The sequence below is a fragment of the Electrona antarctica genome (genome assembly GCF_951216825.1).
Source record: "Electrona antarctica genome assembly, chromosome: 17".
Lineage (NCBI taxonomy): Eukaryota > Metazoa > Chordata > Actinopteri > Myctophiformes > Myctophidae > Electrona > Electrona antarctica.
In genome coordinates, this window is record NC_136798.1 from 31,866,330 (window position 1) to 31,892,572 (window position 26,243).

The window sequence follows — 26,243 nt, forward strand, 5'->3', positions numbered from 1 at the left end:
TTAATAATATAATTTGTCAAAAATTACTGATCCACAAGCTCACAACGTTTTGAGCTTGTAGATCTGCTACTTTTGCCGTTTTTGAATTTGAATCCTGAAAAGCAACGGTTTTTGGACATAATGAGGTTTCCGCCCGACAGAGACGACGGGTTAAATTTTCCCAAATGGAAACTGTAATCAAATTAAGCAATATTACACGAGAGGGTGTGCTTTACCATCATTAATGTCATACTTGCATTGCTGCAGGAACGAGCAGATAGGTGAGTTCCGTAGGCAGTGCCGAAGTGAATTAGTTTAACAAAAACACGCCAACTCAATTCTATTACAACTAAGACATTCGTATATTTTACTGACATATCTAGCCACTACGACCAAAAATGTTCCAAGAAAAATCGCAAGCCTAGCAACCCAGCCGACTTTCATGTTTTGATTAGGTGTTCCATCATGCTCGTTTGAAGCACGGCTAGATGGCTTCAGATCAGATTGCTTCCTCGAAACGACCTGTTGTATAATCCAGTGGTTTTCAACCAGTGTTCCGGGGACCACCAGTGGTCCTTGAGGGGGTTCCAGGTGGTCTCCAGCTAAATGATGCAGAGCTGGTAACCAAATGGACCCTTATAGATCTTTACCTCTCGAGCGTGTAATATGAAACCAAATGGACATTTGATTAAATGTTACGCTCTCAAGAGTTAAATAATTGTTATTCTGATCAACATTTGCCTGTTATCTCTCCGTTGGTACCAACATCAATACAGCATGGAATTGTGGACCAAATCTTATCCAACGATAACAAAATATTAGTCTTGGGTGTGAGAGGCTGAATCTCATCAAATGGTGGTCCGTGGCTCAAATGCTGAACAAATAATGGGCTAATAATTTTGCCATATGAAAAAAGGTTGAAAACCACTGTGTATAATCCAAGTTCTGGACCTACCTGTGTGAAGAAGGGCTCGTAGATCTCCACGCCCTTGTCGGAGCCCTGTGACAGCACCTCGCGGCCGCGGTGCCAGCTGTAGCGCACCGGAGGGTTGGAGTTGGCCACGCAGCGCAGGAACACCGTACGCTCGTAGTAGAACTGCTCCTTGGCCTCGCCGATGCTCTGGTGCACCGTCACCACGGGGTCGTCCAGGTCTGTGCCACACACACACACACACACACACACACACACACACACACACACACACACACACACACACACACACACACACACACACACACACACACACACACACACACACACACACACACACACACACACACACACACACACACACACACACACACACACACACACACACACACACACACACACACACACAAGGTCAAATAAGCAAAATTACACAAGATGGGGTGCATTATCGTGAGTTTTAGCATGACAGTGATACACTGTCAGGAACGAGGCGGAGCCGAGTTCTGCAACCTATTGTATAGAAAAATAATGGTCGTGTTTGGGACAACCAAGGCTAAATCTAAATTTATTTTTTATCCCACGATGTTTTGTAACACATTTTCTTCACCCAGTGTCAATTGTCTAATGTAATCCTGGGCACCACACTCCCTCTGCCAACCTGGGGAGGGCAATGCACTGACCCCATGCTTCCTTCAATGCATAGCATAGCAGGACATTAGATTTAGGAAACGCTTCTAAATCATTTGAAACTCCCGCTGATTTAATTTGGCGGAGCCGCTCGCCACAAGATTAGGAACTCAATTGAGTCTCCTACTTCTCCTCAGACTCTGCTGGTCATCAAATTATTTTCTTAGAAATGTGATAAAATCTGTTTGAAGAACTAAAGAACTGTAATGGCCGTGACCACAGCCACACATTTAGAAAAGACTCCACACCAGGGGTCATCAATATGTCCGTACACAGACATGTCTGGGGCAAAGACTTGATCATAAAACCAAATTACTGAATGTCAAGTTTCCAGGTTTTCTTCAGAATATGTATGATACTGACTAATGACACATTGGCAAATTGTGTTTTATTTTCAAGGACCAAATTTGCACACTCTCAGAGTTACAGACCTGCTATGGTCATTCAGGGAATCAGGGCTAGCCTTTTGCGTTTCTGATATCAATGTCTGCTCAAATTGTTATGTTTACAGTTACACACACATGTCCACCACAAGCCAGCAAGGTGATGGCCCCTGTACCACACACTTAACTGCAAGCAATTTAGATGCTATAAATGATATCTGCATCTAAGTTGAAATACAACTTAGATGCTATAAATGCTATCTACATCTAAGTTGAAATACAACTTAGATGATATAAATACTATCGGCATCTAAGTTGAAATACCAACCCTTGACACCTAGTTCATTGCAAACCGAAAAGTCTTATATAAACAACGTCACCAATATTGCAGCTGTACGGAATGCTTGGGTTATTCGTTTTTAGTATTATAGCATCTAAGTTCCTTGAGGCTACCACACACTCACAACACATGCTACTACCATTTGCTAACCCATATGCCACTATTTCTTTAGCTATTTTGCATTTGCAGTAACATTAAAATAAGACAAAACCAGTTTGTTTGCATTGTTTATCAAGAACATGCACAATTGCTGTGCACATGTGTTTGTCTTTGTTTCAGTTACCTAGCCATTTCCTTCTGCATCCTGCACTCAGTGGTAAAAGCTGGGGGTGAGGCAGAGGGCTGAGCCAAGGACCATACCAAGTATCCTGATTGAACGGGCGGGATTCACCCTTTGTCAAGTCCCACTCGTGGTTGTGCCCCTCTTTGCACCCATTGGTTGCAGTTTCGTGGTTGGACAAGAATCCTCTCTCTCCATCCACTACCATTGAAATAACATGTTTTTCAGTTGCTTCATATTGATATTCTGTGCACTCGATTGTTATTTTAAACTTGGTTGTCAGTAAAAAGGAACATCACAGGTGCAGCAAGGTGACTGGGCATATCATGTTTGTTTTTAGTTTTTTTCCAAAAAATAATGTTTTAGCAAATTCAACATAAACAGGGCGGAACCAGGGACGGAACAAGGCAGAAAGAGCCTGCTGGTTGGTCAGTCAGGGACCAATCAGAAGGCTGACAAAGGGTGAATTGGGATTTGTATGATTTTCAGTTGGGAGTGCTGGAAAAAGTACTACTTAAGAAAAAGTATCAATACTGCAGTGTAGAATTAATACTTAGGTAAAAGTACAAAAGTATTGGTATTAAAATATGCTTAAAGTAGCTAAAGTAAAAGTAGGCCTAGTCATTGTACAGAATGTCCCATTTCACAAGTTCAAAATGTATACAAAATATTTTGAAAATACCCAATGTACAATGCAAATAGCCGATCTACAATGTGTCACATCGTGACACATTTTGAGCTTGTAAATCTGCTATTTTCAAATGGCCGAAATATGGAGTGGTTAGTGTGTTTTGTAATAATTATCAAAATCTACAAAGTAGGGATGCACAATATAATCGGTAGCATAATCGGAATCGGCCAAATCGGCCATAAAAATGCCATATCGGATATCGTTTCAGTCTCAAATTATTTAATCGGTTTTCACCATAGAGCTATAAAGGATAGAGACCGAAACCGGAGCGTTAGCCCCGCCGCCCCTGACATTCATTTCAGTGGAAGTTGCTCAGTGGCGCTTTGAAGCACCCGGAAGACTGCCGGAAGTATAATTATAACTCAATGGCTCGAGCGAGCGGAAGTTTAGCCTAGCCTAGCCCCGGACCTCAATTTTGAGGTCCGGGCTTACGCACGTGACGTCATGAACGTCCGTCCACCTCCATTAAAGTAGGTAGTGGCATCTTCAATGTTGGATAGCCTTACTGGGGGCTTGGTTTTCACCAGCAAAAAAAAAGGAAATTGTAAAAATTCATCAATGAGTTCAATATAAATCAAAATTGTCTAGTACCTCTAGTCAAACAAAAGCCAAATCAAATATGATGTAAAATCTTAAGTAAAAATAAACTTTACATGTTTCTACAATTAATTTGTGTACTCATCTCATTCAGTTGTGGAAACAGACATTTGGAGAAGAGTATATGTTATTTTTTGAGTGGTGTAAACCACTCCTACGACTGGCTTTGTTAGTTTACGTGTCTGTCTGTCTGTCTGTCTGTCTGTCTGTCTGTCTGTCTGTCTGTCTGTCTCTCTGTCCGTCTGTTCGTACCAAAAAATGAGCATGGTTGCTACGGTCACCCAGTTCAACCGGGTGTGATTCCATTACGTCAGACATTACGTCAGACCACAGCTGATCAGGCTATATAAGACCTTACACCACTCAGTTCACACGGGTGTGATTTTTGATTGAATGATTACTTTATTAACAGGCTTTGGGCCAAGCCCAAAGCCTGTTAAGGCTTGTTTCCATTGTGGTCATCTGTATAATATCGGAATCGGTCAGTATCGGCAGATACAGTATGACCCTGCAAATAGTCGGAGAACGGATATCAGTCATAATTTCATAATCGTGCACCCCTACTACAAAGTAACTAGTAACGCAAGTTTTCAAATAATTACAGTGGAGTAAACGTACAAAATCTTCCTCTGAGAAGTAGTGGAATTGAATTAAAAGCACAGAAAAATGGAAATACTCCAGTGAAGAAAAAGTACCTCAAAAGTTTACTTAAGTACAGTACTTGGTGACTTCCACCATTGCCACTTGCCAGTTAGTTACTACAAACTACAGTAAGTGCTGTCCTCCCCTGTGTGTACGGAGGTCCATTTGGACATGATCATGGCTGATGTCATCAACATGATGTCAGTAGCCGCTTAATACCAATATATGAGGAGGTTACGTCTGCAGTCCTCTACAGAGCAACAACAGTTACTCTGTGTAGCTCATTCTGCCTTGTGTGGAAATGTTGAGGTGGAGCGTGAGTCTTGTCACAGGACTTAAAGGACATCATGCTGCCGTCACAGTGGAACACAAAGTGTACTGCTTTGGAGGGGGAAGTAGAAAGGACGCCATGGACCACATGGATGTGCATGTCTTCAACGCTGGACAAAGTTGCCTCCAGTGACACCCGGAAGAGAAGAACATCCACTTGAGGTTCCCTGCGGGCGCGAAGGCCACACAGCTGTGCTGGTAGGAGATACCGTCTACATCTGCGGAGGACGTAACTACTACAACTTCTGCTACTGCAACGTGCTTTATGCATTTGATGTCGACGACCCCACACATGGTTTTAATTCGAGGGTTACTGCCGATGTTCCAGAGGGGAGGCGGGGCCACTCAGCCTGTGTGTTGGGTAAGGTCATGTTTATCCATGGAGGAGCATCCACTGTATTCACTAATGACATCAACAAGTTGGACACTGCCACAATGGGCTGGTCTTTAACTCTCTGGTCAATTAACACCAGCGGCACTCCACCACCTGCTTCATCAGGTCACTCTGCCACCATCATTGGGACAAATATGTTTGTATTTGGAGGCATACAGTGCAGAGTGTTTGACACAGAGTCCAACTACTGATGAACACACCTTCTACACAGCTTCTTCCAAAACAGCTTCTTGTCATTCTTTACCTACAATGGAGAGCTGTACACATTTGGTGGCTACTACTCTTGGCACTTAAATGATCTGTGGAAATTCAACAGAGACCTTCTACTGGAGGGAAAATGCCCATTAAGGATGACTGCTGGCTACTGTTGCATTGTGGGAGATCGTATCCTCTTTGGAGGATACAGTGATGACCTTTATAATGACTTTAGTCCTAGTCTGAAGACATTATCCAAGCTAGCAGTTATTCAGTGTGATCTGGTTCAGTCTGAACTCTCACATGACATCAGGTGGGAATTGGCAGCCATGACTACCAAAAACAAAGAAAGAAAAATACATCAATAAATGACATGGCTGCCACAAAAAATGAAACAAAAAAATCACACTCTGTGAAGTGAGGGGCGCTCTTATCATCATACATCATCTGATTCCGGCCAATTAGAATTTGCGTCCTGACCTTCCCCGTTTTAATTGATTAGATGTGTATACACGTCCTTAGCACAACCAGTAAGGCGCCCTGAAGCAACCTCGCCCTGGGTGACGGCAGACGCTGGCGCTTTGGCATGGGGGGTCAGATCAACATATGGAATGAATTCTGTACTGGCCATATGAGTATACATTGTTTGATGAGGACAGATCAACATAAGTCAAGTCAGAACAGGTCAGCTCCATATATGGAGATCTAAGGGTGGCAGCGGGGGCAGTGTCTTGAGTGTACAGGGTTTGATGAGGTCTGTTGTGTTGATCAGACATCCGAGGTTTGGATCCGATTTCAGATCGCATTATGATTGAAATATAAACCTTTCTCGAGAAAGATAACTAGCGTGAGCTATACACCTTTTCTTACAATGAGAGGGCAAAGGCGTCTGCGAGTGAGGAAAATGGAAGTACTTGAGTAGTAATCTCTCCAATTCCGGCTCCGTGCAAGCTATTTGCCACTTGTGACCACACGCCCGCAGTCTAAGTGCTCTGTTGCCTTAGCTTTAACATTGAGAGTGCACAAATAGACCAGAAAGTGTCCAATTGCACAGTTGGGGTTAAATGAACTGTACATGTGGATCAATCCATCATATTACGGGCAAACATTCCTCAGTGAACACGAATGCGGAGCCCTAGTTGTGGTATTGATGTTATTAGACTGATCAACAAGGCCATGACGATCAATGACAGCCGTGTTCAACACAAATACAATAACCCATGACCCCATGACCTTCCGCTTGATTGCATTTAGAGGGGCTGGCCAGAAAGGTCAGCGGTCAAGCCACATTCAGAAAGTCTTGTTATTGGCACGTGACGATCGGGGTTTGCATGTGAAACCTCATATGTCCAAAAGTGATACTTTTCAAGATTAAAATTCAAAAACAGCTACATTTGCAAATCTACAAGCTCGAAAGGCTATGTGCGATGGTTGCGGAAAACTAATACAAAATTAAATAAAAATAAATGAAACAACACAAAAGTTAAAATATGGAGATAAGAGGGTTCCGGCCGACAGCGACAAAATAATTCAATACTGAACACAACCCCCCATTTTGTGTGTGTGTGTGTGTGTGTGTGTGTGTGTGTGTGTGTGTGTGTGTGTGTGTGTGTGTGTGTGTGTGTGTGTGTATGTGTGTGCGTATGTGTGTGTGCTTGTAACCCAAGGACACATTGACTCCTCAGATCAATGAGCCAGTACAGTACGTGGAGCATTCATTCCAGCCTCCCTACAGCGCTCAAAGAGGACTCAAAACATACGCTTTGGAATGGATCACTAATATTCACTTATCTGATGTCAGTCAGTCAAACAAATTATATTTGACTGGTCTCTTGTAGTGATTAATCACTAGTGGAATTGATTTTCCCCAGCAGATCTGAAGGGACTTTTATTTTTTTCCCCTCCCTTTTTTCATTTTGTTTCCTATTTTTTGACACCAAGCGATTTTTTTTAGAGAGAGAGAGAGAGAGAGAGAGAGAGCACTCGTACTTGATTAAACAGATTCAAAGCTAATCATCTTAGCCCATGCTATCACATTAAGCCTGGGCCAAATGGCATTCATCATGACTGTGCTGTCTTTTATGGCATGCTAATGCTCGCCTTTTTAGATTATGTCCATTTGCACGCTCAAAGAACTTGTGGGGCGCTTTCCTGTCATTTCCCTTTCATCTGTCCCTGAGATGCAATCAGGCCTCTCAGTGGCGGCAGGAGGGAAAAAAAGGGCAATTTAAGGGGAGCGGATATAAATGCGAGTTATCAGCGGTGGAAATAGTAACTAAGTACATCAGCCACTTAAACCCAGTGGTGAAAACTAAGTACATTTACTTAAGTAGGCTATACTGTACTTAACCCATTTTGGGCGGGAACCCCTTTTGGTGTTAGCATTATGTTACGCTTTAGCTATTGGAAAAATAGCAGATCTACAAGCTCATAGCGCGCCACCGAGTGGCGCGCTACGAGCTTGTAGGTCTGCTATTTTTGAAAGATCGAAGAACCACTGACATAGAAACATAGCTTTTTCAGAAAACTGTCAGGATGTAGAAGACATTTTTAGAATCTGATCTCAGGTCAGAATGGGTTAAGTACAATGCTGAGGTATTTTTACTTTACTTGATTATTTCCAATTTCCAATACTTTTACTTCTACTCTACTACATGTCAGATCCAAATAATATGTTGCCTGCCGACGCTTCGGCTCCACGTTATCACGTTTGGAAAAAAAAATATTTTTTTCGGATTCTTTTCCCAGATCATTACAAAATCCGCTCTAGACAGCCTTTGTTTACATCCTGGACACATCACGGGTCCTGTGGGTCGACAAAATAAGGTAAAAAAACACTTGAAAAACACCAGAGGTGGTGGGAGAATTCATTCATTAATAGAGGGTATGCGCGTGACATCATCATCAAACCAGGAAGTTATGCAGGAACGCCTACTGAGTGGCAAAAAACTACTTTCTGGCCTTGACAGCCCATACATCCACACAGAAAAGTCATATCTGATTGCATTAAACAACATTAAACAATGTTAAACTCACTTTGCCTGTTGCTTTGCCACTCGATTTGCCACTCGATGTGCCATTCACTTTAAGCATGCGCATACTCTCTATACCTGACAATAAGGTGTTAAGTGAAACAGTAGAAAAAAATATTTAAACTTTTTTGTATTAACCACTTGAACCCTAGCCTGCATATTCTGCTCAACATTAGCCAAAAATAGCAGACCAAAAAGACTCTAGAGGGAAAAAGCAGCAACCAATTACAGAGCTAAAAGGTCAAGTAGTGAGTGTTTAAGTGGTAAAACGTCTAAAACAACAACAAAATGAATTGACACAACGCTGATGATAGTTCTGTCAAACAAGTCTATGAAATATGAAATCTAAAAAGTTTAATCTGCAACACACTACTCTACAACAACTTGTATACAATATGGGTCGGGTGTCCCTGCTTATTCATCTCTCTCTCTCTCTCTCTCTCTCTCTCAGCTATAAGGATTCCTTGACCTGAAAAACCTTGAAGACCCCTGGAATAACTGATACATTATGCTGACCTTTCCTGCATACAAAATGTGGAAAGTAATTACGAGCATCATCAAGAGAGTTAGTGAATCAGCAGCTGACAAGATCGATCCACTCACTGGCTGAATGATTGAGTGAGAAAACCAGTGAATGAGTGAATGGCTTATTGACTGACAAGAGTCAACGAGCAACTATCCAAGCGAGCAAAGTAACAAACCACATGGTTTAGCCATTGCTTAATAATACAGCATAACAATCATTTTAACCATTTTTATGTTGGCTATTCAAAGATAGCAGATGCTGTGCTTGGGTGGCACAGTGGTAAGACCCCTAAAATATGTCATTTAGATAGGATATTATGTAGACATTGCATTCTATAGTGTATACTTATAGTTTCATTGTGCATTGACAACACAGACGTGATGTGTGGGGAGGAATTCATTTGCATAACTACTAATTTGGGGAGAAAGGGTGTAAAAAATAATTGGCTAATCTAATTTAAGAACAAGAAAAAACTAAATACTGCAGATGTACAAGCTCGTACATCTGCTATATTCGAAAATGTTTTTGTTTTTTTTACATAAATCTTCTCTTATGGGGGGGGGGGGGGGGGGGGGTCCCTGGTACAAACTATTTCAATCTGCAGTGCAGCCAAGTACATATCAATTTGGGGGTCCTGCACGGGTCCATTTAGACAACAACAACGTTTTGCGGGTTGAAAACGGAACAAAGTGAAAACGAAATCTTTGAAAACACTCCGCCTCCCGTCTCCATATAAACAGGAAAAACGATGAATCCGCAAAACGTGTGACATCATGGCTCACGTCACTTACTGTATGTTTATTATATTGCGGCAGAGCAATAGGCAATATTTGGAGTTCCTAGGATGATCAAGTGGCCCCTCGCCCCTCCCATCCTAGGAATTAAATGCAGCAAGCCGCGAAATTACGCTGCATTGGTGAATGTAAACCATAGAGTTATAGATGTAAACAAACGGAAGTGGTTCTACTACGCATGGGTGAAGTCTTCCTTTAAGTAAAGAAAAGTCTACCACTGATTTTACCTTCTGATGAAAAGATACAAAGTGGTGGATTTTAATAACGGAGGGATTCGACTCCTCCAATCCGCACCGGTGCAACCCCCCCACGTGCACCCATAATCAAGGGTGCACGTGGTTGGCGGCAACGACATGTCTCCCCACACGCACGCACGTACATGCACACACCAGCCAAAAGAATGCTGATTCCTCAGTTTCATTAAAGACATGTTCTGCCCTACAGCCCCTTAATCAAAATCTAGCGGCGGTCAATACTTCATCCAGGATCCATTACAGTGGCTCAGGTGTAAGAACAATTACCTTTGGGGATAGGAGAGGGGGTGGGGGGGGGGGGGGACACAACACTATGGGGGAAAGACAGAGCGATTGAGTGTGGCTATTCTAAAAGGAGCAGATTGCCTGTAAGTAAATAACACTGATTCGTTCTAGAGGCAAGCGTGGGGGGGGGGGGGGGGGGGGTAGTAAGATAAGTAGATTATACTCATGTCATGTACTTCATTGGTTCATAAAGAAGGCCCCTTTTCCACCAGAGTTGCTTTGTTTCTTTTCTCCCCCGCCTGGTATTGAACCAGTTCAGAGTGTCTCTACTGGAAATTGATTGGTTCAGAACCCTAAAAGTTGGTCCCTGGACTGTAACCAAGAGAAATGGCGGCCGTTTCCGTGAAAGCACCAAGGTTCCAAGAATCTAGAACGGAAACAGTTCTAGAACCAAAGTTATTTTGGTGGAAAAGGGGCCAAAGTGGGGTCCTTTATAGGGGGTGCCAGGGTGGTCCCCGGCTAAAGGAGTTAAAGCATCACAATCGTTTTAACCACTTTATCCATTTATACAATTGGCTATTAAAAAATCACACCTGTATGAACTGAGTGGTGCAGTGACGTCACACACTAACCATAGCAGCCATGCTCACCTGTACATGGCCCCACTACATGTACAGGTACACACCTGGTACACAGGTACACGGGTACACGTACAGGTACAGACAAAGCTGGTTATTGGAGTGGTTTGCACCACTCAAAAACGGCAGATCTAGCTCACAGCACGTACATTCATGTGGGGTGCGTTTCGAACTTGCAGATCTAGCACGGCAAGGCAATTTTTTTTGATACAGCACCTTTCGTACACAAAGGCAATTCAAAGTGCTTTACAGAATAAAAACAAATAGGCTACAGAGTGCAACAATGTAGCCTACTTTAAAAATTAAATAAAGGATACAATAGATACAATTAAAACAAGATAAAGGAGCATATAAATTACTTTTGATGCTTTTTTGTGACACTGTAGTATGGTCAAGTAGGGCGCTAATTGATAAAAACATTGGAGATATAAGTTTCTGCCAGACAGCAACGATAATGATACTTTTACTTAGGCCAACAGTAAGTACAGACATCGCTGTATACCACAAAGTAGGAAGGAAGGAAGGAAGGAAGGAAGGAAGGAAGGGTGTATAAATCTTGTGTCTTATCTCTACACAGTGCCCCCCCCCCCCCCTCCCCCTCTCTCTGTGTGTCTCAGAGTCTCTCTATCTGCTATTCAAACAGTCAATTTAGCAGCGGTGGCAGAAAGCGGACTGATTCACTGACAGCCCTATCTACCCTGCTACACGTATACCTCTGAATGCCCTGCAGGGCTGATTGGGGGTTGTCACCGCACCTGTTTTGTTGAGAGCGGTGACAAAGTGTACAACAGGCACTGTTATAGATAGGAGGTGTGTGTGTGTGTGTGTGTGTGTGTGTGTGTGTGTGTGTGTGTGTGTGTGTGTGTGTGTGTGTGTGTGTGTGTGTGTGTGTGTGTGTGTGTGTGTGTGTGTGTGTGTGTGTGTGTGTGTGTGTGTGTGTGTGTGTGTGTGTGTGCGAGCGTGTGTCTGCGCGTGTGTGTTAAGCCCAGCAGAGAATGAAATAGACATTCGTGCATTGTATGGACGTGTGTGCGTGCGTGCGTGCGTGCGTGCGTGTGTGTGCTACAATAAGTATGAGGACGGGTTTGAACTATTAATGGGGTCATAATTATATGCAGGGGGGTGGGTACTCTTGAAGGAGTGTGCCAAGATAAATATGGAAATATGGAAATGTACGAGGCTGGATTAAAATTTGATGAATTTCAAACAAAATTCCACCTCCGCCATCAGCAAGAGTCCTCCTCCCCGCAAGGATGTTGCTATCGTATGTCGCTCTTGTGGCAATTACCTCCTGAAGTCACACTCGGGTGATCGTGAAAAGCCCCCCAATCCCCCCCACCCCTCCCCCCACGCCCCGGGAGGTGATCGGTGGCGAGCGCGGGGCCGCGTGCAGAACGGGACGCAGATTTATAGGGTTTGTAATTCACCGCTGTCGGGCAGAAACCTCTGTTCTCCATCATTCTAATAGAGCTCCCTATACTCCCTCATACCACAGCGTCACACAAAAGCATCAAAAATAGCAGTTCGCGCCACATTTTGAGCTTGCGGATCTGCTATTTTTGTCGCTTTTATTTGAATCCTGAAAAGCAACAGTGTTGGACACAATGGTTTGTAAAGCCTTTGCATTTCATTTTAGTTTTTATTTTACGGGTTGACAATAACAGACAAGACACATATTGTTATTTTCACTACCTCCCCCAAACTGATATGTATTTGTCTGCGGACGCCCACCTCAAAAGATATTTTCAGGGACCTCCAGGAGCGGACCACGTCTCAATGCGTCGTCATGGTGGCCTCAGGCGCAGTCAAATCGTTCAGGTCCATATATGGTGGGCATAAAAGGGGCATGGTCTGACGGATATAAGCGTATGGGCATTTTGGTCGGATCGGCAGTGCCACATAGTTGTGATGAACTCTAGATGTGAGGGCCGAGTAGTGTTCCGACCTCTAGTTAAAATTCTTTCCCCGCCATGATTCATTAATTATTTCACCTCGTACACGGATTCACGCAAATGGCGAGGAAAGTGTGAACATATTTGGGCATACTTGCAGTTATATTGCTATTGTCCATTCCATATACTGCATAGACATACAGTACTGTATTATGCATGTCTGCCAATACTCTAATATCAAACCACACGTCTGAGTACGAGAAGGCTTTGATTGGAAAGAGGAGGAAATGAAAACAGTCGTCTCTGTGAGCCAATAAAGGAATTATGATGTGTTGATTTTGGTCTCCCATGCAGGTAACAGATGAGAGGGAAGCGGAGCATTCCCAGGTGGGATGGATATATGCACTGTATCGGCCCTAGCCTTACATCTGTTGGACAAAATGGAGAGGAGAGGAGTCGGGATAAAAGAGAAGGACACTGAAGAAGTAAGGAAGGTGCTTCATTATCACATCAAACCTCTGCTCCCGCCTTTCATGTATGCACAAACACACACAGACACACACACACACACACACATGCTCACACACACGCGTGCACGCACACACCCACACAAACCCCTGCACAAAAACACACGCGTGGACGCACGCATGCATACACGCACACACACACACACACACACACACACCTTGAGTGTGTCTGTGGTGTTAATCTAATGCATGGCTCCCTATATACACGTCTTCTCTTTTTTTGTTGTGTTTCTTTGGTGTTTGAAGTCTCTTGGCTCTCTGCATGCGTCTCTGATCTCCTGCAGTCATGTTGAGGAGAGAAGAAAAGCCATCATCATGTGTGTGGCATCCCTGAGTGTCACGTACGCCATCCCCCCCACACACACACACACACACACACACACACACACACACACACACACACACACACACACACACACACACACACACACACACACACACACACACACACACACACACACACACACACACACACACACACACACACACACACACACACACACACACACACACACACACACACACACACTTCATTAGCACTGGACCACCATGACTGACATTATAATGTCCTCCTTTCAAACGGGTAGAAGAAAAGATGTTGCATCAGTGAACAAAGAGAGGGCATTCAATCACTGTCTTTCATACAGTGCGTTGTGTTGGGGGACAGAGATGCATTTCTGCTATGTTGATGACTTGTTGCTTTTAAAATAGCAGATATTCAAGCTGATCTCAAAGCAGATCAGCAAGGGCTGTTGGGAGTATTAGCATTTACCAAAGATATTCTTTTTATTGTATTTTTGCAGGACCTTTTGGGTCATGTCGTCTTGGAAACCTCATATTCACCTCATTCAAATTCAAAAACAGCAAACGTCGGAGATCCACAAACTCGAGCTTGCAAGATTTGCTACTTCTGATGCTTTTGTAATGCTGCAATGTATGGCGTAAATTTATAAATAAAAAAATAAATAATAAAACACACAAAAAGCTAGAACATGGCAGAAGAGGATTCCGGGCAGACGGCTCCAATAGAATGATAAGACTAAAGAGGCTAAAGAGGCTAATAACCAAATAGAGGCACCATTCCACGCAATCATGCCCACTAAGCCGTGACCTACTACTCTCTTTGTGAAGAAGCTATAAAGAGGAGGCAGCGGGAGGCATGGAGATATAGAACAGGTATTCCATTCTGAAAGGATTTGACCCATCAAGTTGCTCTTTTTACCACCTGCCCCCCCCCCCCCCCCCCCCCTTAGAATGGGCTCCAGAACAAATAAACGGCGGCACTGGCTGGATAAATTGGAGGCAAGCGGGAGGTTGAACCTGCAGCTCAGGCTTCTGCACCGACCGCCACGCCGCGCGGCCGGCGCCATGCTGCCGACAACGCCACACAACGCAGATTGATGATTCCAGACATTCAGACTGGCTGCTGAAATTGGCGCCCGTTGCACCGAACAGATTAAGTGTCTGTTCCAAGGCGAGTCTGAGCGAATAGAGGAGCTGCCCCCTAATATCTGAAAGTCGCACCGACAGGGGGGGGGTTGAAGCCTGCCGGAGAAATAGAAAACGTGAAGTGGTTACTTGGGGTCGGTTTATTGGAAGGTGGGGATAATGGATTGAACTAGGGATGTCCCGAACGCCTTGTTTTTTTGCTCACGATCCGATTCCGATCATTTGATTTTGAGTATCTGCCGATACAGATTTTATCCGATATTTATATTGTTATAGAACACTGCCATATCACAATAGTACAATATCAAAAAATCACAGACAATATCCAGTCTAATATCATGATATGGATATGTCTCGATCGCGTTTTTTTGCTCCCGATCCGATTCCGGTTATTTGAAAATGACCATTACACTTGTAAACAAGTGTAATGCTTAATTGGGTCGTCCACTCACAGTTAACAGTCTTTGTATTGAGTTTGTGCTTGAAATGTACTGTAATTCTGCAAACTGTTAATAAATATTTCAATCAATCAATCAATCAATCAATGTGATCGGCCCCGATTTCCGATCACGTGATCGGATTGGGACAACCCTACATAGAACCACTGGTGGAAATGTCCTGAGACTTTCTACTTAGAGTAGGTAAATCAGAATCACAGTTTTACGCATATAAAAATGTTTTTATGCATAGTTCAATGCCACAATGTAGAAATACTTTGTTATAATGCAAGTAAGTCCTGTATTCAACATATTTACTGAGTAAAAGTACTATGTATCAAGTATTGGCATCAATAAAATAAGTACTCAAATTTGCCCGATATTTTCAAACTTTTTTGGAAAATAGCAGATCTAAGCTCACAACGCGACTCTTCTACCCAAGATTTGAACCAGGTTTCCTTGTGCAAATGCTGAAAATGTAATAGAGCTTTTAATAGAGCCTGCCTGTTTGCTCGGGGGATGAATTGAATACTTGCGTTGGTTTATTGAACTTCTAGTGAATTGATGCAATCCCCCCAAGTGCATGCATGGGGGCTTAATGTATAGGGGGCCTAATGTATAGCTCTGTTCTGTTGTGAGGGGGTGTCATATACTGTATAATGCTGTATAATTTACACCACACCAAATGTGATATCAATATAGCACACATAAACATGCTACAGCTGTGAATTTCAACCAGTGGTCCGGGGACCACAGGTTCCAGGTTCCAGGTAACCAAATGGACCCTTATTACTTTATCACATTAAATCTTGAGAGCATAAAATGAAACCAAATGGACCCGCGAGAGTGAAATTGTTGTTAAACATCTGCACGACTTAATTTACAAGAAGTGAGACAAGAATGTAGAATAATTGTTATTTCCATCAATCGTATCCAACGACAACAAAATATATATAAGTTTTAGGTCTGACGTCTGAGAGGCTGAATCTCATGGTTCGTGGCTCAAATGCCGAATAAATAATGGACCTTCATATGAAAAGGGTTGAAAACCACTGTGCAACAGCGTTAATGTATAGGGGGCTCCACCATGTTGAAAACCACTGTGCAACAGCGTTAATGTATAGGGGGCTCCACCGTGTTAAACCACTGTGCAACAGCGTTAATGTATAGGGGGCTCCACCATGTTGAAAACCACTGTACAACAGCGTCAATGTATAGGGGGCTCCACCGTGTTAAACCACTGTGCAACAGCGTTAATGTATAGGGGGCTCCACCGTGTTAAACCACTGTGCAACAGCGTTAATGTATAGGGGGCTCCACCGTGTTAAACCACTGTGCAACAGCGTTAATGTATAGGGGGCTCCACCGTGTTAAACCACTGTGCAACAGCGTTAATGTATAGGGGGCTCCACCGTGTTAAACCACTGTGCAACAGCGTTAATGTATAGGGGGCTCCACTGTGTTAAACCACTGTGCAACAGCGTCAATGTATAGGGGGCACCACCGTGTTAAACCACTGTGCAACAGCCTTAATGTATAGGGGGCTCCACCGTGTTAAACCACTGTGCAACAGCCTTAATGTATAGGGGGCTCCACCGTGTTAAACCACTGTGCAACAGCCTTAATGTATAGGGGGCTCCACCGTGTTAAACCACTGTGCAACAGCCTTAATGTATAGGGGGCTCCACCGTGTTAAACCACTGTGCAACAGCGTTAATGTATAGGGGGCTCCACCATGTTGAAAACCACTGTGCAACAGCGTTAATGTATAGGGGGCTCCACCGTGTTAAACCACTGTGCAACAGCGTTAATGTATAGGGGGCTCCACCATGTTAAACCACTGTGCAACAGCCTTAATGTATAGGGGGCTCCACCGTGTTAAACCACTGTGCAACAGCCTTAATGTATAGGGTGCTCCACCGTGTTAAACCACTGTGCAACAGCCTTAATGTATAGGGGGCTCCACCGTGTTAAACCACTGTGCAACAGCCTTAATGTATAGGGGGCTCCACCGTGTTAAACCACTGTGCAACAGCCTTAATGTATAGGGGGCTCCACCGTGTTAAACCACTGTGCAACAGCCTTAATGTATAGGGGGCTCCACCATGTTGAAAACCACTGTGCAACAGGGTTAATGTATAGGGGGCTCCACCATGTTGAAAACCACTGTGCAACAGCCTTAATGTATAGGGGGCTCCACCGTGTTAAACCACTGTGCAACAGCGTTAATGTATAGGGGGCTCCACCGTGTTGAAAACCACTGTGCAACAGCATTAAGGCTGTTGCCCTTTTCATGTCGCCCTAGACACTACTTCCCCCGCCACAGAAATCCCTCAAATCTCATATACCCAGCTCGCTCACCCAGTCACCACATATGCCATATCACAATAGTACAATATCAAAATATCACAGACAATATCCAGTCTAATATCATGATATGGATATGTCTCGATCGCGTTTTTTTGCTCCCGATTCCGGTTATTTGAAAATTATGTGATCGGCCCCGATTTCCGATCACGTGATCGGATTGGGACAACCCTACATAGAACCACTGGTGGAAAATGTACTTTCTACTTAGAGTAGGTAAATGGAGTAATGAATCAGGTTTTTATGCATAGTTCAATGCCACAATGTAGAAATCTTTGTTATAATGCAAGTAAGTCCTGTATTCAACATATTTACTGAGTAAAAGTACTATGTATCAAGTATTGGCATCAATGTAAGTAAAATAAGTACTCAAATTTGCTCGATATTTTCAAACTTTTTTGGAAAATAGCAGATCTAAGCTCACAACGCGACTCTTCTACCCAAGATTTGAACCAGGTTTCCTTGTGCAAATGCTGAAAATGTAAAATGTAATAGAGCTTTTAATAGAGCCTGCCTGTTTGCTCGGGGGATGAATTGAATACTTGCGTTGGTTTATTGAAGGTGTGGTATATCGGATTCAACTTCTAGTGAATTGATGCAATCCCCCCAAGTGCATGCATGGGGGCTTAATGTATAGGGGGCCTAATGTATAGCTCTGTTCTGTTGTGAGGGGGTGTCATATACTGTATAATGCCGTATAATTTACACCACACCAATGTGATATCAATATAGCACACATAAACATGCTACAGCTGTGGAGAGTAGTCCGGGGACCACAAGTTCCAGGTAACCAAATGGACCCTTATTACTTTATCACATTAAATCTTGAGAGCATAAAATGAAACCAAATGGACCCGCGAGAGTGAAATTGTTGTTAAACATCTGCACGACTTAATTTACAAGAAGTGAGACAAGAATGTAGAATAATTGTTATTTCCATCAATCGTATCCAACGACAACAAAATATATATAAGTCTTACGTCTGACGTCTGAGAGGCTGAATCTCATGGTTCGTGGCTCAAATGCCGAATAAATAATGGACCTTCATATGAAAAGGGTTGAAAACCACTGTGCAACAGCGTTAATGTATAGGGGGCTCCACCGTGTTAAACCACTGTGCAACAGCCTTAATGTATAGGGGGCTCCACCGTGTTAAACCACTGTGCAACAGCGTTAATGTATAGGGGGCTCCACTGTGTTAAACCACTGTGCAACAGCGTTAATGTATAGGGGGCTCCACTGTGTTAAACCACTGTGCAACAGCGTTAATGTATAGGGGGCTCCACCGTGTTAAACCACTGTGCAACAGCGTTAATGTATAGGGGGCTCCACTGTGTTAAACCACTGTGCAACAGCGTTAATGTATAGGGGGCTCCACCGTGTTAAACCACTGTGCAACAGCGTTAATGTATAGGGGGCTCCACCGTGTTGAAAACCACTGTGCAACAGCGTTAATGTATAGGGGGCTCCACCGTGTTAAACCACTGTGCAACAGCCTTAATGTATAGGGGGCTCCACCGTGTTAAACCACTGTGCAACAGCGTTAATGTATAGGGGGCTCCACCGTGTTAAACCACTGTGCAACAGTGTTAATGTATAGGGGGCTCCACCGTGTTAAACCACTGTGCAACAGTGTTAATGTATAGGGGGCTCCACCGTGTTAAACCACTGTGCAACAGTGTTAATGTATAGGGGGCTCCACCATGTTGAAAACCACTGTGCAACAGCCTTAATGTATAGGGGGCTCCACCGTGTTAAACCACTGTGCAACAGCCTTAATGTATAGGGGGCTCCACCGTGTTAAACCACTGTGCAACAGCCTTAATGTATAGGGGGCTCCACCGTGTTAAACCACTGTGCAACAGCCTTAATGTATAGGGGGCTCCACCGTGTTAAACCACTGTGCAACAGCGTTAATGTATAGGGGGCTCCACCGTGTTGCGACGGGTGTCCTATATTATATAATTTACACCACACCAAATGTGACATCAATACTGTACACGTAAACATGCTACAACATTAAGGTGAGATACGGATGTATGTATCATCATTTGCTGAATGGAGCGCTTGTGTTGCCGTGTTTCATTTATGCGGGTCGCGAGGTTAATAAGCCATATTGGCGATATTTATATAGCTATACAATATACGCCGTTCCTGTGATGGAATATGTGGCCCCGGGATGCAATTTACTGTCAGGACATTTCCTGTCCCCTCAGCTCTCAGTCCCCAGAGCGCCCAGTGACCTCCCGTCACCTGGGTATATTCTACAATAACTAGCTGCATCTGCTGCTCGGCAATATCTATTTACAGTCAGAGAGGCCATCGAAACCATGCTAGAATGCAGTGGGGAGAAAGTAGCTAAGTACTCGAGTGATGTGCAATTCTGAGGTACTTTTAATTGACTGGAGTATTCCGTTGTATCTCCAAATTCTTGTTATGTTTTTTATGTAAATTAACGCCCTACTTGATCATACGGCATCACACAAGAGTATCATAAGTAGCAGATCTGCAAACTCGAAACATGGAATGAAACGACCCACTTTGAGCTTGAATATGCTTTTTGATACTTTTATGAATTTTAATCCTGCAAAGTAACAGTTTTGGACATACAGTAGGTTTTCCAACCCATTTTTTCACCCAGTGTCAATTGAATTTTCGAATGTAATCCTGGGCGCTACACTTCCTCTGCCAACCTGGGGGGGGCAGCGGACAAACCTCATGCTTCCTTCTATGCATGTGGAGACCAGGCTGCTTCTTTTCACCTGACAGGGGAGAGTTTCCCCGGCCGGACGTAGCGCGTGGAAGGAACACGTTATTCCGACCAGTTCCTTTCCCCTCCATCAGGCGCCCCGGCTGCCCAGGGGGAGGCTGTTTAGAGACCAGGATTACTGCATGTTTTTTGTTAGGGTACCTACCCTAGGGGACACAGGGAGAACATGCAAACTCCACACAGAAGGGCCCTTTCGGCCCAGGCGGTGGCGTAACCGTCTGGGCACCCGACTGGTAATCCAGTCGCAGTGTGCCGCGGGTTCGACTCCCGAGCCCGACACGGCCTTTACTGCATGTCTTCCCCCATCTCTCTCCCGTTTCCTGTCAGCCTACTGTCTGTCCCTTCAAAAACCAATAAAAGGCGTAAGCCGCAAAAAAAATATCTTAAAAAAAAAAAAAAGAAGGGCCCTTTCGCCAACCCTGCCTCGGGTATATGGGCACTGATGACGCGGAGGCGGGAGCACGCCCCCAGTGCCCACAGCGTCCCCAGCGGGAATCGAACCCAGGATCTTCTAGCTGTGAGGCGACAGCACTACCGACTGTGCCACCGTGCCCCCACTTTTTTACTTCATTGCAGTTATCTGCCAGCTTTACTTTGACAATTTATTTTATTAATATTAAAACATACTTTTAGCCACTTCTTGTTCTTGTACTTCATCTATTTGAAAATACCTGCTTGTAGATCTGCTCAATTATATATTTTTTCTTTCATTTTTTTTTATTTGTTTTTATTTTTCCAAAATTGACTTGAGGCAGGCTACGTTTACTTGTTTTGGTAGTGTAAATGTATTTAGATGCAAGTAATCTCCATATTAAAAGTTTAACGCCCTACTTCAGTACAGCAGATCCACAAGCTCGAAACACGGCACAAAGCTGTTCTTTTATTTGAATCCTGAAAAGTAACAATGAGTACCACAGACGAATAACAGTCTAAGTCCACACTATTGATCCATAATATATAAATGATAGATAAGGGTTCAGGACAACAAGGCCTTTTCGTGGAGGGGTCAGTCTGAAATTTGGACTTAGACTGTTTTTCGTCTGTGGTACTCAATTGTGGACATGTGAGGTTTCCACCCGACAGAGATCATTTACATTACAATAATGACAGGGGCCACATGGTGAGCACACTGACACTATGAGGCAATACAATAAAACTATAAATGACAGAAAGTGCAACAAGGTGCAATACAATGAGATACTATAGCAGGGAATACGTACGTTGGCCAGGGGGAGAACCACGCTAGAATAGAAGTCAATGGAAAAGGGTGTGGCCTCCAGAATTGAGCCTTGAGGGACTCCTAATGTACAGTAGCTAGGGCAGCACAACAGGACGTTGCTCTGTTACAGTGGTTCCCAAACATTTTAGATCGAGAAGAAAAAGAGAAATGTTATGTCTCCACCGAGCCCCGAAACTAGTAGAAATAGAAGACCTACAAGCTCACAACGCTTTGCAGGAAGATGTGCTTTATATAGTCTGAAATGTAAACGCGCTACAGCCAGACATTAAGGCTAAAAGGATAACACAAAAAAAGTCCCGGGGACTTGTTTCCATTGTGGTGTATTCAATTCATTAATAGCATAAAACACAATAATACATGTCATCAACATCTAAAACACTATAGCTGTAGTGTGGGAACTTGCCCCAAAACACACTCGCTGATTGGTCAAATCCGACAACCTCATAACGGTCACCCGTGGTATTCCAAAACATAACTCAGTAAAGACCTACATGCCTAAACCTAACCTCAGTACAACTATGCCTAAACCTAAACTTATTCGGAACATTCATTCACAGTCAAATAATTCAAGAATACAGCTCAAGCCACTGTATAATAATTACAGCAAACACAGTTTATTGCAGTGTATATATGCCTGCTTGCCTCTGTAGTGTGTAATTAAACAACAAACTTGAACCACAGTATATTTTGATTATATATACAGTATACTGTATATTATACAGTGCTGTATAATGGTTTTACAGTATATCAATGGTATAGCTGCTGTGGGCGTCAAGAATGGGCAGCTGCACACTCATAATTGGCTTCTTCCTTGCACACATTACACAGCGACTCTGTTGGGGGGAAACCTCATATGTCCACAACTGTCACCTTTCAGGATTCAAAGTAGCAGACCTACAAGCTCCAGTTTGCAAGCTGCGGATCTGCTACTTTTGATGCTTTCGTGTGACGCTGTACTATGATCAAGTAGGGCAGGGGTTCTCAACGTTTTTGGCCGGGGACCCCCGAAAATGCTTTGGCAACGACTCGGGACCCCCGCCCCGCCCCCTCCCGACCCCCAATATAAATGGACTGCTACAATAACCTTAAACCATTTTGGGCGGGAACCCCTTTTGGTGTTTTAAGCATTGTTATAATTTAGCTATTGAAAAATAGCAGATCTACAAGCTCATAGCGCGCCACCGAGTGGCGCGCTATGAACTTGTAGGTCTGCTATTTTTGAAAAATTGTGAAAATAAAATTAAAAAAAAAAAAAAATTGGGGACCCCCTAAAATAATTTGGCGACCCCCCGAGGGGTCGCGACCCACGGGTTGAGAACCCCTGAAGTAGGGCATTGGTTTACAGAGAAAAAACGAAAACTCAAAATATGGAGATAAGAGGACAGCTACGATATCCTATACATGATGGTGTGTACTACAGCACAACTCAGCACCACACTCCGTTTCTATCCATTTTCAAATGAACATTTGGCCCGTTCTGTGTGAATGTACTGCGAGGCAAGTTTTGGGGTGGCGACACACCTAATTAGCTCATTGTGTTACTATAATGTCAGTGGCATTTTCCATTTCTAAACACCATTGTCATGTGAACAGGCTGTTCTTGTCACAGTTCATATGTAAAGGCACTAATAATAAACACCCTTCCGGCTGAATTCCCTCTCTAATAAAGCATGCAGCCCTTTTAGTGTGTGTGTGTGTGTGTGTGTGTGTGTGCGTGCGTGCGTGCGTGCGTGCGTGCGTGCGTGCGTGCGTGCGTGCGTGCGTGCGTGCGTAATTCTTTGCTATTCTTGCTATTTCTATTTGACTTTTGAACAGTTAAAATATCGTATTTAAATGGGATGGGACCTTCTGCATAGTAAGTAGGTCTACATTTAACGTGTGCTACTTGATGTATATGTTGATGCTAAATGCTAATACGTTCTTATAGATGTACTTTGACTTAAGTAAGACAATTAACTAAGATGCAGGCCTTTTACTTTGTAACAAGGTATTTTCCACACCACGGTATACAGGTACTTCAACTAAAGCCAACAAGTGGAGCTGTTCATGTCATGTTTATGTCAAAAGTCGGTGCACGTTCACAGTTCACAGTTCACACATGACACCAGCATCTAATATGCCGACACGTTGCCTGTAAATCTTGTATATATCTGAACGGGGCTCATCTGTTAGCATGTAGTTCATTAGCCATACTGGCCCATCCATGTTGTTCAGAGGGCTCTGAAATGGTAATGATACCACCAGGGCAGCCCCACCGGGGCAGCCTCAGCCCTGGTGGGAGGGTGGGTCTAGATGTTTAGGGTGGAGGGTTCAACAGAGGGGTCCCTGTACCGGCGCCGCGGCGGGAACGTTTGGGGGCAAGTCAGGTTAAGGTTTTGTATAATGACAACGTGACACTCCTGCCACCGCTAGCGCCGCTCTGGCCCTCACCCTAGAGAGAGAGTCACATGTCCTGAATTATTCATGGGGCGTTTGTGCATCATGTCCTGGTGCTTGCTTCCCACTTGGACACAAACAACCTCCAGCTGTCAGACGGATGGAGGAAAAACTCACTCACTCATGTGTGTCTGTTTTGTATTGTAGCTCATCTTTCACCTAAACCAGTGGTGGGTGTTTGAACTTTTTTCATGTCAAACAGCGGCAAGCATTGGTGGCGGATGACCCCCCCCCCCCCCCCCCCCCCCACCCCTGAAGATATCTTGTGCCAGCGACCCCCTATAGAGCGTCGCAGTCCCGCCCCCTACCATGGCCCAGGAAATGATTCTCCGTTCATTTTCCTCATAGACATTTCAGAAAGTATTTATTTAAAGACGTTTACGCCGCGGACAAAGCCAACTCGAGTCGATACAATAATATTGTTTGTGTTGTCATGAGTTGTCACGACTCGAGTTGGCTTTGTCCGCGGCGTAACCGTCTTTAAATAAATACTTTTTGAAATGTCTATGGGAAAAATGCATTGGGATTCATTTCCTGGGCCATGGTAGGGGGCGGGACTGCGGCGCTCTATACAAGATGTGTGTTGTTTAAATGTTTCAAAGACATTCTTACAAAGAAGAATGTGTTGCATTGCGACGCGTTGTGAGCTTCTGAGCGTCACACATCTGTATAATTATCGTTGATTTATAATAATCCATAATTTATATACATTACACACGTGCTCTTTATCTGAATTATTTTTCAGATTCTCAGATTGAGGTGATATGAGGTGAGGGACGATGTTAGGAGCTCAATTAAAATTAGCGTGACCTCGTGGACGCAACCTTGAGTAGGCTACCTACTGACCTAAACCAACACCCCCCCCCCCCTCCCCTCTAGCCTTGATCCCCTCTCTCTCAATTCAATTCCAATTCACAGAGCTTTATTGGCATGAGAAAACATACGTTTACATTGCCACAGCAAAAAGTGGAACAATCAAAACAAAATGTACGTACAATTGAAAGTAAATACATTTCTTTGTACCAAGGTCACTCGATGCAGATATTGCAGGAATACACAAAATGATTAGTAGTCTTTAAGGTGGTTGTGTTCCATTTGATATCCTTCTCCTGTCACAGCAGCTCAAGAATCTTGCTGCTGTGTTTGCACATTGTTGTACTTCGTCCAGCAGATATGGGACTCTCTCTCTCTCTCTGGCTATCAATGAGCAGAGGATTAACCTACTGTAATGGAAAATAACTGGCTCTCTGCGGCCACAGTCATTGGGCCTGGTTGAGTGTAATTACTGGCAATTTAAGTTGCAATGCGGCAAGGAATCAATGGAGCAATGAAGTTAAATCTACACTTAAGTGTTGTGTATCAGAGTACTTTAAATTAATTTAGACTTGTTACCATCGCGGTGAGGAACTGCAGTATGGGAGTGAACATATTAATTAATGGCTGCTAATCAGTGAGAATAGTGAGGCCAAGTTTTTTTTTTCTTTTTTTTTTTTAGATCATGTCCTCGTACTTCACATCTCTGTCGGATGGAAACGTCGATATGCCCAAAACTGTTACTTTTCAGGATTAAAATTCAAAAACAGCAAAAGTAGCAGATGTACAAGCTCGAAACGCATCTCGTACTGTAGATCTGTAACTTTTGATGCTTTTGTGTGACTCTGTAGTATGATCAAGTATAGGGCATTCATTTAGGGGTAAGGAGATAACAGCTTTCTGCCCGACAGCATCGACATCTACAGTTGGAGGCCATCGATATTGTCCTTTTCTTTTTGCTGAGGTTTGCGTGATCTGCGCAAAAGGACAGTTAACCCATTTTGGGCGGGAACCCCTTTTGGTGTTTTAAACATTATGTTATAATTTAGCTATTGAAAAATAGCAGATCTACAAGCTCATAGCGCGCCACCGAGTGGCGCGCTACGAGCTTGTAGGTCTGCTATTTTTGAAAAATCGTGAAAATATTTATTTCAGAAAACTGGAGGATTTAGAAGGATTTTTTTAAATTTTGAGGTCAGGCCTAAATGGGTCAAATGATAAGGGACAATATCGGTGGCACCCAACTGTATTTAGTTTACTTTCAAAAAAAGCAAAAACAGCAGATCCAAATACATGCAGTAAGTTTGAGAACCACTATAGTAGTGGACAGTGTTTTCTACCCTCAGGCCCTGACAGACGGTTAGCTGGCATCCTGCTGCAGTTGGCTGTAAAAA

General features: G+C 43.6%; 1 protein-coding gene across 3 annotated transcripts in view; it reads right to left on the reverse strand.

Annotated features, from left to right (window-relative positions):
- LOC306940377 (MAM domain-containing glycosylphosphatidylinositol anchor protein 2) overlaps positions 1 to 26,243 on the reverse strand; it is a 388,778-nt gene that overhangs the window by 196,230 nt on the left and 166,305 nt on the right. For all 3 annotated transcript variants that reach the window (XM_079525427.1, XM_079525425.1, XM_079525426.1), the window contains exon 4: positions 935 to 1,131. In XM_079525427.1, the coding sequence (XP_079381553.1) occupies positions 935 to 1,131 (197 nt within the window). The remainder of the gene's footprint in view (positions 1 to 934; positions 1,132 to 26,243) is intronic.